Source organism: Saccostrea echinata, unplaced genomic scaffold (genome assembly GCF_033153115.1).
Source record: "Saccostrea echinata isolate AGI-Se365-2 ecotype Australia unplaced genomic scaffold, CSIRO_AGI_Sech_v1 ptg000117l, whole genome shotgun sequence".
NCBI lineage: Eukaryota > Metazoa > Mollusca > Bivalvia > Ostreida > Ostreidae > Saccostrea > Saccostrea echinata.
The window spans coordinates 1,330,076-1,342,894 of record NW_026889866.1 but is presented as its reverse complement, the minus strand read 5'-3'; the positions used below and the strand labels follow the sequence as shown (position 1 = coordinate 1,342,894).

The 12,819-nt window shown below is 35.1% G+C and overlaps 1 protein-coding gene across 1 annotated transcript in view; it reads left to right on the top strand.

Annotated features, from left to right (window-relative positions):
* Positions 1–252: 252 nt before the first annotated feature.
* Positions 253–12,819, top strand: part of LOC133177298 (fibrillin-1-like) — a 36,064-nt gene continuing 23,497 nt past the window's right edge. Inside the window, exons 1-15 of the mRNA XM_061312356.1 lie at positions 253–413; positions 646–810; positions 1,086–1,202; positions 1,612–1,737; positions 1,856–1,978; positions 2,388–2,504; positions 5,063–5,317; positions 5,922–6,047; positions 6,150–6,278; positions 6,415–6,561; positions 6,947–7,069; positions 7,383–7,634; positions 7,808–7,930; positions 10,657–10,779; positions 11,078–11,206. Coding sequence (XP_061168340.1) covers positions 257–413; positions 646–810; positions 1,086–1,202; positions 1,612–1,737; positions 1,856–1,978; positions 2,388–2,504; positions 5,063–5,317; positions 5,922–6,047; positions 6,150–6,278; positions 6,415–6,561; positions 6,947–7,069; positions 7,383–7,634; positions 7,808–7,930; positions 10,657–10,779; positions 11,078–11,206 — 2,212 coding nt within the window. The 5' untranslated portion in view covers positions 253–256. The remainder of the gene's footprint in view (positions 414–645; positions 811–1,085; positions 1,203–1,611; positions 1,738–1,855; positions 1,979–2,387; positions 2,505–5,062; positions 5,318–5,921; positions 6,048–6,149; positions 6,279–6,414; positions 6,562–6,946; positions 7,070–7,382; positions 7,635–7,807; positions 7,931–10,656; positions 10,780–11,077; positions 11,207–12,819) is intronic.

The following is a 12,819-nucleotide window of genomic DNA, read 5'->3' as shown; positions in this document are numbered from 1 at the left end:
GGAAGTGACTTACCTTCTCTATTTTATAATACCGTGGGTATGATTTTTTTAGTAAAACGTTAATTCTGCGTTATTTTTTGGATTTTTCTGATGGAATACATTGTAAATGTGTACTAGAAGAATAATTTATGAAAAAAATACATAAAAATATTTTTTGACCTGTGGGGCATATTGGAGGGGGGGGGGGGGGGGGGGGGGTTCCTGTCCACAAGTACCTGTGATTATAGGGTACATTATTGTTGACAGGATCTATGCCATGGATCAGAATTCCCTTGTATCTGCCACTGTGATCCCTGACATCATTCTGTGTCCAGGCTGTAGTGGGCGGGGCACCTGTAACTTTGATGATGTAATCCCACAGGAACAACCCTCCTTTTTCCTTGTAGAGTGTGTCTGTGAAACAGGATGGACAGGTGAGAAATCCTTTTAAATCCAAAAAAAGCCCATTGCATTAGTTGTTTTCAAAATCAATACTTTTAAGATAGAGAGTTTGCAGGAATTACTAGCTAGCTTCATGAAAATGTCAAGAACGTATTCTGTTGATAAATTAGATGCCTTGGTTTAATTCGATTAATCAGTCTCGATGAGTAAACAGTAAGGTAAAAATATGTAGATGTTTGCACTTGATCAGACTTGGTTTAACAGGTCCAACATGTAATATGGATGAGAATGGCTGCCTTGGTAATCCGTGTAACAAAAGCTCAGACTGCCAGGATCTGACCCCCTCTTTCCAGAGGTCCCGGGGACTGACCTATCAGTGTTCTGCCTGTCCTGTGGGCTACACCTTGTCCAGCTTTTTAAAGTGTATTGGTAAGTAGTAAGCATGTCTTCAATCTCCTTGGTTATCAAGGATATGTTATTCATTTACATTGTATATTAAAATTAACTTGTCAATGAATTGTATATACATACATGTGAAAATCATAACATACGTGTGTTGAAACAGAGAGACTGGTCATGTGTCATTTATAAATTATATTAATACTAGAAGAAAATAATTAAACTTTTTTTAAAAGAGATGTTTGCTTGTAGCTACATCAGCTACATGTTTATATTCAACAGGAATATGATTTTTTTTTCTTCAGATATTGATGAGTGTGGTTTACGCACCAATCCGTGCACTCAGAGGTGTGTGAACACAGATGGGTCTTTTGTTTGTGCTTGTGAGGCAGGTTTTAGACTACATGGTTACCAGTGTTTAGGTACATGTAATTTCCATTCATTTCATTTCTCTTTCATATATTGTGATTAAAAGAGTATACAAGCTAGCTTTCATCTTGCTTGTCATTAAAGATATCATTAAAGGAGAATGAATTTGGCCTTTAGAATTAAACATTTAAATCAGCTGCTGTATGTGTATACTGATGTAATTGAACATAATCTTTTATAAGTGCATATGGCCCGATTCTCCACAGGGAGAGATGTAACTAAGTCAAATTATCAACAATTCTGTATGGCCTGATTCTCCATGGGGAGAGACAGAATTTAGTCAAATCATCAAATCTATACAGTTTGATTCCCTTACGTGAAAAAAGAAATCATGAAAGAGAATTTCATCTTTTAATAAATGTGTATTCTTAATATTAAAAACAACACCTCATGTGACTTCAGATGTTGATGAATGCAGAGAGGGGACAAGTGGTTGTGAGCATCAGTGTGTAAACACCCAGGGGTCCTACTACTGTGTCTGTTCTACAGGGTATCAGCTACACACAGACAGACACACATGTCTTAAAGGTACCAGAGTTAATTCATGCAAATTGAGAAGAATCTATTAGTAACTGATGAACTTTCGTTGAGTAGATTTGTTAATTTTATCTTAGCTTTCAAATTTAAACTTGTTTTTGATACCTAGCCTCTGTAGAACCTCCTTGCGTTGCTCGAAAATGTCCCCAGGGATGTAGAATTAATAGCACAGGAGAACCAGAGTGCTTCTGTTACCTTGGTTACAGAATGAAGGCAGACTCATCTTGTGAAGGTATAGTTTCTTAAAATACTGATTTTCAGTATATTGGTTATATTGGCACATCTAATAGAATTGTATTTTTAAGAATCTGTGAAAGGTTTTTACATTCAGAAGTCATGATATACACACTGTAGACATACTTGAAATTTGAAAGAATTCAGGCACCCATAAATTGGTGCCAAAGGAAAAACAAGCAGAATTATACACCCACAAATTTAAGCCCCTTTACAATAAATATGATTCTTAATTGTACAAAGATATCATTAATTTCTGTATATTAGTTTCAGTCATATAAAGGACTCAACCTTTCATTTAAATGCTCATTCCAAATTGATGAAGCTAGATGAATCTACATGTAGATTTGATTTGCTGAATTCCATTTTCCTGGGTTTTAAGTGACATGATTTGATGTTTATTCTAGATATCAATGAGTGTTTAGATGCACCTTGCCCACACAGCTGCCAGAACACTAATGGAAGTGTGGAGTGTGGATGTTATGATGGATATCAGCTTCAGACAGACCACAGGTCATGTCAGGGTATGTGTGGTTTGTTTTATGTTACTATATTATACACTGTATATGCATACATTTTTATGCCCCGCCATGAATATGGCTGGGGCATATAGTGTTTGTCATGTCCATCTTCCGTCCTTCCGTCACATTTTGCGTTTAGCTATGTTCAAAGCTCAGTTTCAAAGAAACCATCCAAGATATTTTTATCAAACTTCATATGCTGATAGATATTGATATGGGCTATGCAACTGCATCAACATTTTTTGACCTTGACCTTTCCTTTCACCTTGACCTCACTTTTCTTAAATTAGTGTTTAGCTCTGTTTTAAAGATACCGTTCAAGATAGTGCAATCAAACTTCATATATTGATACATACTGATGTAAGCTATTCAACTGCATCAACATTTTTTGACCCTGACCTTTCCTTTGACCTTGACCTCACTTTTCTTAAATTAGTGTTTAATTCAGTTTTAAAGAAACCATTCAATATACCGTTGTCGAACTTCATATGGTGATACATACTGATGAGAGCTATTCAACTGCATCAACATTTTTTGACCTTGACCTTTCCTTTGACCTTGACCTCACTTTTTTAAATTAGTGTCAAACTTCATATGCTGATAAATACTAGTGTAAGCTATTCAACTGCATCAATATTTTTGGACCTTGACCTTTCCTTTGACCTTGACCTCACTTTTCTCAATTTGTGTTTAACTCAGTTTTAAAGAAACCATTCATAACATTTTTTATCAAACTTCATATGCTAATACACACTGATGTAACCTTTTCAACTGCATCAACATTTTTTGACCTTCACCTTTCCTTTGACCTTAACTTCATTTATTTTAAATTAGTGTTTAGCTCAGTTTTTAATAAACCATTCAAAATATTTTAATCAAACTTAATATGCTGATACGTGTTTGTGAGAACTATTCAACTGCAAAAACGATTGACCTTGAACTTTCCTGTGACCTTGATCTCACTTTTCTTAAATTTGCATTTTGCTTAATTTTAAAGATTTAAGAAACCATTTAAGATATATTTATGTAAGCTTATGCACTAATACATAATTTGGTAAAAATTTATCATCTATATACAACTTTTTAGATTTTCAATTTCTATTTTAAAGAAACTATTCAAGATATTCTCATCAAATTTCATACACTAATACAAATTTTCATGTTGCATTACTAATATAACCTCGGTGGGGCATTCATGTCCTATGGACATATTTCTAGTTTATGCAGCCTATGTTTGCAGTATAAATGTACGCAGTGTTTTCCCTATGCCGTTTTTGCATGGCGGTACTGCCATGCATTCACGATCCCCCGCCATGCATCACACATTGCCGCTATGCTTCCCGCAATGCATGAATTATTAATGTTAGACTATTTTAAGAAGAAGATATACTTTGAATGTTATCAGTTATTAATCTTTCAATAAAACAATTCAAATCATTAGAATCATAGCACGTACTGTACACATGTTGCGCACCTGTGGTGAACTCGATGCGAATCGTGGTACGGGCTATGATGGAATAGTTGTCAATTTATGTTTATTGCAATTTACTGATATGTTACTAAGTATTAAGCTTTTATTTGATTAAAAATATTTATAAGCATGAAAAATTTATTAACTGCTGTCAGATAGTACACACGGTGAAAGTAATACACATGTTAATGCACATGTGGGTTTTTCCAACATCCACAGGTCATTCTATAAATAGCATTGATGTTCCGACATAAAAAAAATTCATTAGTTAAGCACATAATTTTAAAGCCATTTTTTAGCATAAATATGCTTAAAGTAAACATGTCCAATAAATATTATGATCATTGTTTATTTACTCTATGAATTATGGGCAAATACTTTGTTCAGCGCACATGCTTGACCCACATTCAACAGCTTACGTTGAATAAAAAATAAGTCTGACACCAATGTACTAAATATGTTGTCACAATATTTACATGTAAGCAATGGTGCTACATAATGTTCACCCTTTTTGCTTAAAAATGACTGTAAAAGTAGGGACATCCAAAAAAAAAAAGAAGTAAATTAAATAAAAAAAGGGGGGGTCACTAGGGGCCTATTCAGTTTGTAGAAAGCAAGAATAACACAGCTCATAAGCATGATAAAAAAACAGAAGCTTTAGAGGAAAATAAAATAGAACAATTTTTTGTGATTAGATCTTTTTTTATAAAAGAGAGCTCAATTGTTAAGCTATTTTAAAAGTTAAATTGACAATATATTCAAAATATATCATTTAAATTTAAAAAAAAAAAAGGGTAAATGAATGATGCATTTGTATTTTTCATTTAAATATAAATTCAGATACAAGCAAAAGTAACTCAACGAGACACACCGCGCGCCGTCAATTCAGCAAAATTCCCCCTATGCATTAAAAATTTTCTGGGGAAAACACTGAATGTACTGCTTAAATGCTGGGGTATGTACTTTACAGTGTTACATTGTTTGTTCTCAGTGTTTAATTTGTGAATCTGTTTATCATTTATCACTGTTTGAGACCTACACATCCATTTTTTAAAAAAAATCCACAGTTCTTTAAATCTTGATTTGTTAGTCTGTGACCTTGATCACTGGGGACAGAACTGTGAGATGTCATGTGACTGTACCTATCATGCCCTGTACTGTAACAGTGTGATTGGCTGTGTGTGTAAGCCTGGCTGGTCTGGGAGGTTCTGTGAAGAAAACTTCAATGAGTGTGAGGATGTCAGCCTGTGTCAGTCACCTGAGGTCTGTACAGACACCTATGGATCATTTGCCTGTGTTTGTGAAAATGGCTACCAGAGGAATACCAATACTGGACTTTGTGAATGTGAGTTTGTGTTTACAGTACCAGTATATTTTATTTTTCTTAATTCCTCAAAACCATGAACACAATGAACACAATAATTATTGTTAAAATTTTCATAATTCAATAATATTGTTCAATTAAATACATGTATGAACACTTGATATTTTCATAAGTCTCTCTCGCGATATGGATATAGCTGCAAAAGAAAAATCTTTAATCTAATTGGCGACTAATTTAGTTGCCATGGCGCCTAAAATTTTTGATTGGCGCCTAAATTATTTTCATAAGTCCCCAAATTGCGACCATTTTAATTTGACTTGGCAATCGTCGAATTCTGGAAATTTTAACATTTTTAACAATTTTTATGAAAAAGCGAAAAGAAATTTAAAAGAAGAGGGAATTATTTTTAGCAATGGACATTTCATGTTTTCTTAATCACACCATAGGTCCCTATACTGAATACTATTAATTTTTAAAGTTGGTGCCATAATGAAAAAAGTTGCCTGGCAACTAAAAATTTGCATTGGTGACTAAATTTTTTTGATAAGGTGCCAGCTGGCACCTAAATTTTAGAGGTCCCTTGGAGGCCTGTTTAATAATTCTTTTGCTATAATGTGCATCACAGATTCCAGTGCTTGCAGCTCTTGGGCTCAGTATGCCTGCCCAATAGATGAACTTTGTGTGGACACTACAGACAATTACGTGTGCGTCTGTGCTGAAGGGTTTATTAGAGTTAACGACACTTGTCAAGGTAATTATTTACAATAGATACTGAACACTCCACACATTGATCTGTGAGAGAATTTCAAGTTTTTTGAGAAACCAAATTTCACAAATATTTTCATCCTGACAGATTTGGATGAATGCTCAGAAATGTTACACAATTGTCATCATGAGTGTGTGAATACATTTGGCAGCTTCAGGTGTACATGTAAAACTGGATACAGCCAACAGATCAATGGAAAAGAGTGTCTCCCACAATGTAAGTAGGGTTGGTTTTACTTTCATTGGACCTTAAGGAGGCTCTAAGCACTGCACACTGAAGAGTTCTAATTCCATGGTAGCTGTTTTATGCCTTTAGAGGTTGCTGCATGATCACACTTTTCCCCTGCTTTCAGTGTCTAACCCCTGCAGAAGTAGTAACAAGTGGAACTTCTGTGACCATACCTATGGGGGGTGTACTGTGGATGGAGGAGGAAATCCTGTGTGTTTCTGTAGGGCTGGTTACTCTCCTGTACAAAAGGATAATTTCACTCTCTGTAATGGTAGGTTGAATCTTCGGTATAGGAGAAAGATATGATTTCATTATATACCAGATAATATTGAAGACTTAATAAAATTGACGGGCAACTTTGACATTTATAGCATTAGCTAGCACTATCACTTATAAGAATTACTAAATATTCCATATTTGGCATATTGTCTATTTAAGGAACCAGTGATATGACATCAAGCCTAGAGAAATGGACCATGACCTTTCATACTAAAAATATTAACCACTAGGACTTATACAGAACATTTTGTTTGTACACTTCCCTATGAGTGTTAGATGTGACTAAGGGCCATGTATAAATTTGTAGCTTTGGGAGTAGTCTAAAAAGGCTTGATAAAAATAATTTTGTGGATTTGACATTGATATATTTTTCACAGACCTTCAGGAATGTTGGATGGGTATATCTGGCTGCTCTCACAGTTGTTCAAATACCTGGGGTGGATTTACCTGTGAGTGTCCCAAAGGATTCACACTGGACACTGATAGGAAGACTTGTATCAGTAAGAAATGCTAAATTTATCTCTATTTGTAGTTGTTGTTTTTCATGAAGTATGGAAGTGTTAATGTATAATCTCATAAAAACAATGAATGAGATGCCAAATTAACTATCCAAGTTAAAATATTGGCCATATCAATTAAAAAGCTTACAATAAAGAGCTAAAAGAAAGATTTAAAACCATCAGACTTGCTTTGGATATTGCATTTGACTTGTATACACATGAGTGGCCAAGTTCAAGTTTTTAGGGCAAGTTCATTTCCAAGTAAATATAAGTCATACCTGGACCAAACTTTTGATACTTACTTTCATTTAAGGTTGTGCTGATATGGGAAAATGGGGAGATAACTGCACAAATTCCTGTGGCTGTGGACGTGGTGCCTTAAGATGTGACCCTGTGGCTGGTTGTGTGTGTAAACAGGGCTGGACTGGTCCCTACTGCTCACAACATGTTGATGACTGTAGTAACACCTCATGTGGTACTCATCAAAAGTGTGTTCATGTCAACTTCACTCATCTATGTGTCTGTGAAAACGGTTTCCAAAGAGACTCCAACAATCTTTGTCAAGGTAGAACATTTCTCATGGAAACCTAGCTACTTGACTCAATGATCCAAAAATCTCCAACATGTCTCTAAAGACAATTATAGATATTTTTTGATTCTTCAATTTTGATTTTTAAAATAATTTATAATGCTACCTTCTTCAGCATTCACTGACTAGTGTTTTGGTTGTTGTTTCAGATATTGATGAGTGTTCTGCTAACCAACACCTTTGCACACAGAGATGTATTAACACACAAGGAAGCTATAGGTGCTCCTGTACTGACGGGTTCCAACTCGGATCAAACAACAGCACTTGTGAAGGTATGGTGCAATATTTCATTAATTGGAAGTGGGTTTTTTTTTAATTTGTGTAGTTTACCATTTTGTCTCTATATGTAACAGCTTATAGTGAATTGGAAATGAAAACACTATTATGTGTCATTAATTAATTCCAAGTACAGTCAAACCTGTTATCTCAAACTCGATGGGACCGTGTTAAATTTTTGAGATATATGAGGATTTGAGATATAAGGGGTAATATAAGTGGTTGGGACTTCCAAATCACTTTGACATATCCATAGTATTCGAGACATCAGTGTTCGAGATACCAAAGTTCATCTTATTAGGTCACCTGAGTCACTCAGGTGACCTATTGCTATCTCTTTTCGTCCGTCGTCGTTCGTTGGTCGTAAACTTTTGAACATTTTCAGCTTCTTCTCTGGAACCAGCAAACCAATTTCAACCAATTTTGGCATATAGCATCTATGGGTGAAGGGGAACAAAAATTTTGAAATTCGTGGCCTCTGCCCCCCTGGGGCCTGAGGGGTGGGGCCAAAACCATCAAAATTAATGCAATCTTTAAAAATCTTCTTCTTTACTCCTGGACATCAAGCAGTCAAACTGTTGGGATGATTGTAATAAGCATTGAGCCCTCTACCAAAATTATGAAATTCATGGCCCCAGGGTCAGGGGTTCTGGTGCTAGGGCGGGGCTATATAGATCATATAGTGAAAGTGCATTATTTCTTTGAAAATCTTCTTTTCTACTCCTGGGTATTATTGAAACAAATTGAATACATAGTTATTATAAGCAAGAGTGACTCTACCGAAATTGTGAAATTCATGGCCCCAGGGTCAGGGCTTCTGGTGCTAGGGCGGGGCTATATAGATCATATAGTGAAAGTGCATTATTTCTTTGAAAATCTTCTTCTCTACTCCTGGGTATTATTGAAACAAAATGAATACATAGTTATTATAAGCAAGAGTGACTCTACCAAAATTGTGAAATTCATAGCCCCAGGGTCAGGGGTTCTGGTGCTAGGGCGGGGCTATATAGATCATATAGTGAAAGTGCATTATTTCTTTGAAAATCTTCTTCTCTACTCCTGGGTATTATTGAAAGAAATTGAATACATAGTTATTATAAGCAAGGGTGACTCTACCAAAATTGTGAAATTCATGGCCCCAGGGTCAGGGGATCTGGTGCTAGGGCGGGGCTATATAGATCATATAGTGAAAGTGCATTATTTCTTAAAAAATCTTCTTCTGTACTCCAGGGTATTATTGAAAGAAATTGAATACATAGTTATGATAAGCAAGGGTGACTCTACCAAAATTGTGAAATTCATAGCCCCAGGGTCAGGGGTTCTGGTGCTAGGGTGGGACTATATAGGTCATATAGTGAAAGTGCATTAGTTCTTTGAAAATCTTCTTCTCTACTCCTGGGTATTATTTAAACAAATTGAATACATAGTATGATAAGCAAGAGTGACTCTACCAAAATTGTGAAATTCATAGCCCCAGGGTCAGGGGTTATGGTGCTAGGGCGGGACTATATAGATCATATAGTGAAAGTGCATTATTTCTTTGAAAATCTTCTTCTCTACTCCTGGGTATTATTTAAACAAATTGAATACATAGTTATGATAAGCAAGAGTGACTCTACCAAAATTGTGAAATTCATGGCCCCAGGGTCAGGGGTTCTGGTGCTAGGGCGGGGCTATATAGATCATATAGTGAAAGTGCATTATTTCTTTGAAAATCTTCTTCTCCACTCCTGGGTATTATTTAAACAAATTAAATACATAGGTATGATAAGCAAGGGTGACTCTACTGAAATTGTGAAATTCATAGCCCCAGGGTCAGGGGTTCTGGTGCTAGGGTGGGGCTATATAGATCATATAGTGAAAGTGCATTATTTCTTTGAAAATCTTCTTCTCTTCTCCTGGGTATTATTTAAACAAATACATAGTTATGATAAGCAAGGATGCCTCTTCCAAAATTGTGAATTTCATGACCCCTGGATCAGAGGTTCTGATATTGGGGCGGGGCTCTATTTATTATATAGTGAAAATGCATTAATGCTTTAAAAATCTTCTCTGCACCTGGGCATATCAGAGGCAAAAAGAGTAAAAGTTTTAATAAGGAAGGGTATTTTTACCAGATTTTTGAACATCAGAACCATTTGATCAAGTGTTCTGGTCCAGGCCAGGGCTCTATTAATTTGTATTCTATTGAGAGGAGTTATTCCCCTTTGCCATTTACTTGTGTTAATTAATCACTGTAAATAATGTACTTGAAAGGTTAATAGAATAAGAGAATTATGCAAGAATTTTTATTGTAAAATACAAAAAGTACTTTCATAGTTTTAATGATCAGGTAGACTTGTAAGTAACAGATAAATAAAAATGAGACAAAAATAACTTGTCTTATTAAATGTTCATCAAAGACCAAGAGAGGCCATTGTAAGAGATTTCAACAAGGAATTAAAAGAGTACAGAAGCACTGATTATAAGTTTGTTTATATACTGTCTGGTGAGAGTGATAAATGGGGAACAGATTAGAACCTAATTTATGTACTGTTAATGAACACTAGACTGATTATTTTGTTGATCCTGATCACCCTATTTTTCTTGCTTTTGGGCAACAAAGCTTCACCTTTCAGTTCATTTTATACTCTGTGGATCCTCTAAATTGTTGTATTATACTCAGGTGACCGTTAAGGCCTTTGGGCCTCTTGTGTAATATTCCATTAACCTTTGATTGTAGATGTTGATGAGTGTACACTAGAGACATCAGACTGTCAGCAACAGTGTCTTAACACAATAGGAGGATACTACTGCTTCTGTTATGATGGATTCTATCTGACTGGTTCCAATCAGTGTATTAAAGGTAATCTCTCTCTCTCTGATCTCTCTCGTAATTTTTTGACATATCGGGGAAGTTGAAGCCTCAGTATTAATGGTTCAATTCAGTTAGTAATTCATTCATCCAGCTGAGAACTTGAAGTCAAGAAAGGTTGATTTAGCAAGCACATGCATGTTTTAAGAATTTTCAGTTTAAGGTTATATTAATGTATTATTATATTGAACATTCCTGAAAGTTTTCTTATCAGTGTAGTGCTTTTTGATGGCATATCACCAATATATTGAATTTTCTTAACAATTTCAATTGCATGAATTGTTTGCAGATGTGTCTACCTCCCCCTGTGTTGCCACAGGTGATTCCTGTCAGTATGGATGTAGAGTGGATGGAGGACTAGCTTTCTGTTTCTGTCCTAATGGTTATACACTGAACAAAGACAGAACAACTTGTTCATGTAGGTATACAATAAACACCGATAGGACAACTTGTTCATGTAGGTATACACTAATCACTGACAGGACAACTTGTTCATGTAGGTATACACTAAATACTGACAGGACAACTTGTTCATGTAGGTATACACTAGATACTAACAGGTCAACTTGTTCATTTTGGTATACACTAAATACTGAAAGGACAACTTGTTCATTTAGCATACATGTGATAAGTCAAAGACCACAAAACTGTACAGGAGCCACAAAAAAACTGGAATTTGGGTGAAAAAACTGTACACTGCCTATCAAAAAATGGTACAAAAAAAAAAGGTATAAAATATCGCTTAAATTCTTCTGACAAGGCACCTTATTTCTAAACCAACAAATATATATTGTTGCAAATGTCTTATCTTAAAAGTTGTAATGGAGATTTGAATGCTTTAAAATTTCATATATTGTGTTTTATATAAATCACAATGTTCTTATGAATCGACTATAAATTAAGCTAGTTTAGATGATACTTTGTTTGCCAGCTTTATATAGTATTAATGTGAGAGTCAATGTCTCCAATTTACATCTTGTTCATATTACTGATATATACATCAGCAATGCTAAATAACAGCAGCAAATACAATCATACATAAATTTCAGCACATAAAAACTTAAAACTATATCCTTTATTTCAGCGTAATCATGGTAATAAACATCGTATATTTTATACCTACGGAGATCTGGGTCAGATTCATGTATATTAAGTCATGTATATCAACTTTAGAAGTTGGCTTAATTTTTTTCAATCAAGTTACGAAACATTAAAAGTTATAATTAAGTACCCCTTTAAAAATAAAGCTACCTAAAGGGGTATCTTGATACGGATTTATAGCAAGATAATTATCCCAACTGGCAGTTCACACCTTCACACGGTGTACACTACACAATTATCAGAAGGTCAAGTGTCAAACACAGGTGACGTTTTCCAGTGTCTCGCGAGCGAGAATAAGAGGAAAATGGCGGCATTTAGCGAGAAATTCAAAATACTGTACAAATTTTCATATTACGTGAATTTTGGTGTCCCGCCAGTACACAATGAATGGGCTTGAAAAAACGGTACATTCTGCGTACCACCGGTACATATCACATGTATGATTTAGGTATACATTGAACACTGACAAGACAACTTGTTCATGTAGCTATTCACTAAATACCAACAAGACAAATTGTACATGTTGTATTCACTAAACATTGACAGGAATCCCTTTTCATGTACTAGGTTTTCACTAAACACTGACAGGACAACTTGTTCATGTAGGTATTAACAAAACACTGACAGGACAACATGTTGTATTCACTAAACACTGACAGGACAACTTTTTCATGTTGGTATTCACTAAACACTGACAGGACAACTTTTTCATGTTGGTATTCAGTAAACACAAACAGGACAACTTGTTCATGTAAGCAGGGCTCAACATTAACTTTTAAACATACCAGGCCAGTCGGACAAGTACCTTAAAGTTGCATAATGAGTCAAAACCATGTGTTGCTTTTAAGAAAATTGTATCAAAAAACAAAAGATTTCTGTGAAATATAAATATAGCGAAGTTTTGACAACTCAACTGCACTGTAAAGCAAG